General features: G+C 37.2%; 2 protein-coding genes across 2 annotated transcripts; both read left to right on the top strand.

Moving 5' to 3' along the window:
• Nucleotides 1–231: 231 nt before the first annotated feature.
• On the top strand, nt 232–728 carry LOC129218378 (uncharacterized). The gene is made up of 2 exons (XM_054852620.1): nt 232–393; nt 478–728. The coding sequence occupies exons 1-2, from the start codon at nt 253–255 to the stop codon at nt 724–726; spliced, it is 390 nt and encodes a 129-aa protein (XP_054708595.1). The 5' UTR covers nt 232–252; the 3' UTR covers nt 727–728.
• Nucleotides 729–827: 99 nt separating this feature from the next.
• On the top strand, nt 828–1646 carry LOC129218375 (uncharacterized). Its single transcript, XM_054852617.1, has 3 exons — nt 828–891; nt 978–1269; nt 1357–1646. The coding sequence occupies exons 2-3, from the start codon at nt 1122–1124 to the stop codon at nt 1644–1646; spliced, it is 438 nt and encodes a 145-aa protein (XP_054708592.1). The 5' UTR covers nt 828–891; nt 978–1121.
• Nucleotides 1647–6391: the final 4745 nt, after the last annotated feature.

Consider the following 6391-nt stretch of genomic DNA (forward strand, 5'->3'; position numbering starts at 1 on the left):
CATGGGTAAGATTCTCTTTGAGTTTTATTTACTTTATTTTTATTTAGTAAAGCCCCCAAAATGATTTCTCATTTCCCTCTCTCTTTTTTCAAAGGTCAACAAGTACTGTCCGTATCCTGTTGGGCACCCTACGATAATTACGGAGGGATTCGACGACATCGATCAATATTTTGGACTCGTGAAGTGCCGAGTATAGTACCTCCTCGTGGGCTGTATTTGCCGGTGCTACCTTGCCGAATCCAAGACAAATTGATGTTCCCTCTTTGTCGTACGTGTGCCGAGAATACGCAGCAGGACCCGTGTGCACATTGTGATGATGATAGGGCATTAACTGGTACATGGGTAAGCGAAGAGTTAAAGCTCGCAAAGAAAAAGGGGTACCAAATAACCGATGTAAGTAAATACTTTCAATACATATTTTTTTGGAACATTTTTAAAAATGCATATTATATAACGTGATTTTTTTTTAACCTCTAGATGTACGAAGTTTACCATTTCCCCATTTCATCCAATGTGCTGTTTCGCGATTACATCGACCTGTTCCTCAAAATAAAACAAGAGAGTAGCGGCTGGCCTCGTGAATGCAGCACAGAAGATGAAAAGAGGGAGTACATACTCCGTTACGAGGCCAAAGAAGGCATATTGCTGGACAGCAACGCCATTTCAAAAAACCCCGGAAGAAGACAAGTTGCCAAACTGGCTCTTAACAGTTTTTGGGGGCGGTAAGATTCATTTTCTTCTCTCTACCCTTCTATTGGAAACCTAATATTTTTTTTTCTCTGAAACTGAATTTCTATTTACAGATTTGGCATGAACACAAACAAAACCAGTTTGGTGTTTGTTAATAGCATCCCCACTTTCAACAAATATTTGGCTGATTCAACAAAAATTGTAAGTTTTTACCCAAAAGAGATAGAGAAGCTTTGACTGAGTTTGCAAATAAAGTTTTAACTGTTTATTTTATTGCGTATTTTAAGATCAAAGATGTTTTTTTCCCATCTGACGAGCTGGCCGCCCTACAGTTTGTTTCTGCAGCCGAGTTTGTGAAGCAGGACACCAGTACCAACATTTTTGTAGCTGCTTTCACAACTGCATGGGCGCGGTTGAAGCTGTATGAGGAGATGGACAAATTAGGAACTCACGTACTCTACCATGATACAGACAGCATCATTTATTCCAGTGATGGAACTAACGACCCTCCTCTCGGAAACTTTCTTGGGGATTTCACGGACGAATTGAACGGTGGCACCATCTCTGTTTTTGTGTCTGGTGCGTATATTTTTTTTTCTGGAAAATTATTCCTAATTATTTCTTTTTTTCTTGGTGATTTGCTGATTTTTTTTTATTGAATTCCAGGTGGCCCGAAAAACTCTGCCTACACTACAAGCGACGGGGAAACTTGCTGCAAGGTACGTGGGTTTACCCTAAACCACAGGAACGTCCAGCTCCTCAACTTCGATTCCATCAAGCAGCTCGTGCTAAACTTGAACGAACCCTCCTCCATCAATATCCATAACCCGGCAAAAATTTGCAGGGAGCCAAAAAGGAGAAAAATTATGAATAAAGTTGAAAATAAAATGTATCAAATAATCTACAACAAAAGAGTCATACAACCGGACTATTCGACCTTGCCCTATGGGTACTAGACTTTTTCTCATACCATCACGTTTTTCTCTGTGCTCAAAATATGTTCGAAAGAATAATAAATATGTATGTAAATCGCATACTGTATGTAAATCGTTGTACTTGATGAGTATAAATTGTATTTTTTCTTTACGAGTTTTGCAAAAAGTGTTCAAATGTGTGCCCAAAAAAATGCATTTATTGTTTGAAAAAAAAAACAAGCTACATGTTTGTATTAATATTTTTGTTTTTAATAAAAAAAAAAAATCTTGTTTTCCAAAAATCTTGTCTTTTTTTGGAATGTAAAACCCATTTAATACTTTTGTAAAAGATAAAAAGGTGTTGAATAAACAAAAATAAATAAATCAGAAGCATGAAAATACAGGAATAAAATACACGTTTTTATTTTTCACAAAGTAGTTAGTTTATTGAATCAATATTTAACCCAGGAGGGTTTCTTTGCATACATACGTTTAGCACTTCTGTTTTTAGATTTAACAAATTTATTTGGAAACATTTTCTTATTTACAATGTAGCTAGTGGGTAAGTTCATTTCTTTAACAGCCAAACTAAAGTCCTTTGATCCCGGTGCACTTTGCTTCCTATTGCGTAGTAGATCAGTGACTAATCTAACAATGTTTGTTCGAGGAAAACTTTCTCCTTTGTATACCATTTCCCTTCAGGTGTCCAAGACAATATGGTTTGTTCGTTTTTTAAAAAATTCAAAATATTTTTAGCCGTGTCCGTGTACTTAGCCGGAGCAGCAGTTAAAATCTTTTTTGCCACGATGTCTTCAACTTCTGTTTCTTTCGTCGGTTCAGGGGGTTCATTTTGTACAGTATCTTCTACCTTTTCTTGCTCGCGTGGTTGTGGTGGTAATGGTGGGTGTTGGATTTTAACGAATTTTTGGAGAACTTGTAAATAACTGTTCACCTTGTCGTTTTCTGATAAATCTTTTCTGCGTAGAATTTCGTTCATTTGAGCATCTAAATTAGATACATGATCAAATATTTCAGCTCGATCTTCTGGAACCAGTACCATTTTCCTGCCGTACTCCATTGATTAGGGAGCTTATGACTGAGATGGCTGCGGGAATGAAAAAGCTTAAAAAACCGTCTCCGCGTTGTGAAAGCAGTTGTCGCTTTTTGTACAGAGGTACTTTTCTGTTAGAAAGTTTTCGGAGACTTCTTTTATAGGGAGCAAGTCTAGATTTTTGATTTTTACTTAGGGGTACATTCCCTCGTAACACATTCAAAGCGCACTCGCATAAAGATTTGATGACAATGTTTGGGCTCTTTCTTAAAATAGAACCTTTTGCTTTACTTTTCAGAATCAATTTCAAAAGTTCGAGCTGTTTTCGTGAACAGGCAAACATACCGAACCGATCACAAGTTATACAGATTCTAAAAATCTGGAGAAGACTCTCGCTTTATATACAGCAGTGTTCCAAGTCTTGTCTGTGCATGAACGGGCACGTCACTTCATATTTTGGCAGATCAGTGACCTTGGGGCAGTCTAACTCATCCAAGTTGAACAATTCTCGACCCGTCAGATCTTCTAAAAATTTCTTTTTTTCCAAGCCTTTTATGTAGATGGTTGAAAACATTTTCATGATCATATCCAGAACGTGTCGCAAAAATCCATAGTGTAGTTCACCATCATCCCATTCTATATGGTGTAAATTCCTGGTTACCCAGGAATAAGTTTGTCGCTTTTTGCGACTTAATAATTCGAAGGGATGGGGTGGCTTAAAACTCCACCTGCCGTGAAAAGTGTCGTCGATCACGGCATAAACAGCCATCTCTTTGACGATAAACCGTCTCGGACAGAGTTGAAATCCTTCGAAGTCTATCACTGCGTCACTCATCTTGTCTGAACATGAAGTGAGTTATCGGGGTTGGTATGCGTAGTATTTATCCCCTGGAAATAATCCACTGCGCAGGCGCAAAAATTCTTCTGTATCCGGTTTTAAGTCGACTAACAGATAGCTAAATGGTTCTTTTGTTGCATCTTCGTACACTTCTTGGAAAAATTTAGTTTTATTTGGATATAGCTGTCTGCCGAGATGCATGATTTGTGATCTGTCACATGGATTCTTGAATATAATCAGGTAATGGGAGTTTAGAGAAATATCCCTCATTTCTTTCCCTTTATGAAATATATTTTGAACAATAAAAATGATACTTAAATTACGGTGGTGATTTCCTTTTGTAAACAGTTTTGTTAACTTATTGTCACTAGAAATTTCTTGCATGAGGTCGTCCAGGATAACCAAGGCATGAGACACAGTATTAATATTAGAAGGCAAACCCTCGTGAAACTCAACATTGTTCATTTCTTGGTAAAGTTTTTGGTATGCTCCATAACACCAAATGATTTTAGGAGGAAACGGTTCTATCATTTTAAAATCAATAATATTTTTACATAACTGAGTTTTACCACAACCGGTTACTCCGGCCACGAGTATGTTAGCGGGATGTCTCAATTTTAAGGAGTTCATTGTCAAAACTGATTTTCTAAGGTATGGGGGTGTGTATTTATACTAATTCCGTCTAGCGTGTCGCATATGAACAGATATTAATTGCGAAAAAGAAGACAAAAATGAGTAGTTATCACATTTTTTTAATTTATTTTCTGAATATAAAATTTACACCATATCGTTTTTTAACAAATAAATACATGCGAAAATCATTCTTTTTACAGAGACTCAAATTATTTACAATAGCATTCATAGAGTGTCCTTGACAGCGTTTCAAAATATAGTAAATACAATATGCTCCACAAACATTCGACGTTGAACTTTGCAGAACTACAGAATTCCAACGTGCAGAATTATAGTTCTGAATGACTTCGCTAAATCGTTCGCCGTAAAATTCTGGTGAATTTCCGTACGAATCAAAAAACTCTATCTTCTTTTCTTCTTGATAAAATGCCAGCCAGTGTGAACCTGGATCAGATGATTTATCTAAATTCACAACGATTGCTGATTTATTTTCAGTTAACTCTGGAATCTTATCTGATGGGAACACACCTCTGAAAAACGGTGCAGTATCAGGATCTCGTGATAAAATGAGCCGTATTTGATTTCCATCCATTTTTTAAAAAAAATATCTCTATCCCAAAATCGTGTAATATATTTCTATTTTTATTGATCTCGATAACGTTATCAAACTCAGCAAAAATTAATACACATATGGTGTTTTCAAGTGGTTTAGCAAATTTTATTTCCAGTCGTAAATTGCTCTGCTTGATCAGATTTAAATGGTCCCCATTACACAAATCAGACGACAGGTTAAACGCGAAAAGTGTATTTCCTTTTATGTAGTCTTCTCTTGATATGTGCAGTCCTTGATCATGGCCAAGTCTTTCTGATACGGAAAAAATACTGTGATAACCCTTAATATAATTGTTGTTTTCAAAATTTAACTCCATCGGATTATGAGGTTTCGGTTGACCGTCAACATAAACCCCTATGAAGTTGATATTGAAATGTTTAAAATCAAAAGGAGGTTTTTGAAAGGTGCCATGAAAAGCATCATTATCCAAGCATCCAATTATTAATTTCTTGGGCATTGAACCGCTGAAGATCTCCTGAACCATACTCATTGAGCCTTGAGGCACAGAATATACTTTGCATAGAACTCGATTGATTGGATACTTTGCTGTGTCTTTTTCTAACGCCTTAGCGTGTCCTAAAATCACGCCCGGACTAACGTGTACTTTTCTGATCAATAAACTTATTTTCTCGATAACGACTTTATGTCCTTCCGCTCTTTGCAAACAAAATTCCGATTTACTTCGAATCAACTTAACTTTAACGTCTACTAAATTCAGTAGCAATCTTTCTTGATGGAACAAATCACTGTGAATACCGCCAATCATGTCTACAGATGAGCTCAGTTGGAAAAATCCCGAACTTTTTTCAAGACCCCCATAGTTATCTCTGTAAAACATTTCAGCTGATAATTGAGAATATTTACTGTCGAATCCGTGGTTCAAAAGTGTCTCAAAGTACGCTCTGTAAGGGTATGTGCTACTGGAATTAGAAACCAGGTTTTCATTCAATGATACATCCACTTGGGAAAAAAGGGAATGCATGAAAAGATTAACAGGACCGATTTTTGCTTCTTCTTTCAAAGCTGAACCGTCTGCTTTTACAATTTTTGCTTTTACATACAACTGAGTCTGACTGAGGTCTATATAGTCCTGGCCACTGCCCGATATAAAAAATTCACACGGACCCCCGTCAAAAACGTTACTTATTGGATGGAACTCAACCCATTGGCCGTTTTCTATCGCCGTTTGGGTAGCAGGTAAATGAAAAAGTTCTAATTCAGACTTGACACATTCAGGTGACCCTTTTAAAATGAAAGCCATTATGGATCAAAAATGTCACGACCTCTCCGCTTTCTTGCTTTAGAAGGTATGGCTTGACTGTGTTTCTTTCTCTTCCTTTTATATTTACCACGACCGATCATGGACTGTACGTGGTCAATAGCTCTGCGAGCCAAACCCTTACCAGCCTCCCTTGCTCTCTTTTTAGCAGCCACTTTAAATTTTTTGCCCGACAGCACACCGCTGGCAAGTCTTGTTCCTGTAATGATAGCTTCTTTTCCAACCACTTTCCCACTTTTTACGAGAAAAGGTAATGCCGAACGGAACAAACGACGAAACACTCCTCCTATAAGCCATAGCCTTTTTGAAATGATACGCCTTCGTAATATGGAATGCCAGAACCAGTATGATTGACATAATGTTCCTCGAACTT

Source organism: Uloborus diversus, chromosome 3 (genome assembly GCF_026930045.1).
Source record: "Uloborus diversus isolate 005 chromosome 3, Udiv.v.3.1, whole genome shotgun sequence".
Lineage (NCBI taxonomy): Eukaryota > Metazoa > Arthropoda > Arachnida > Araneae > Uloboridae > Uloborus > Uloborus diversus.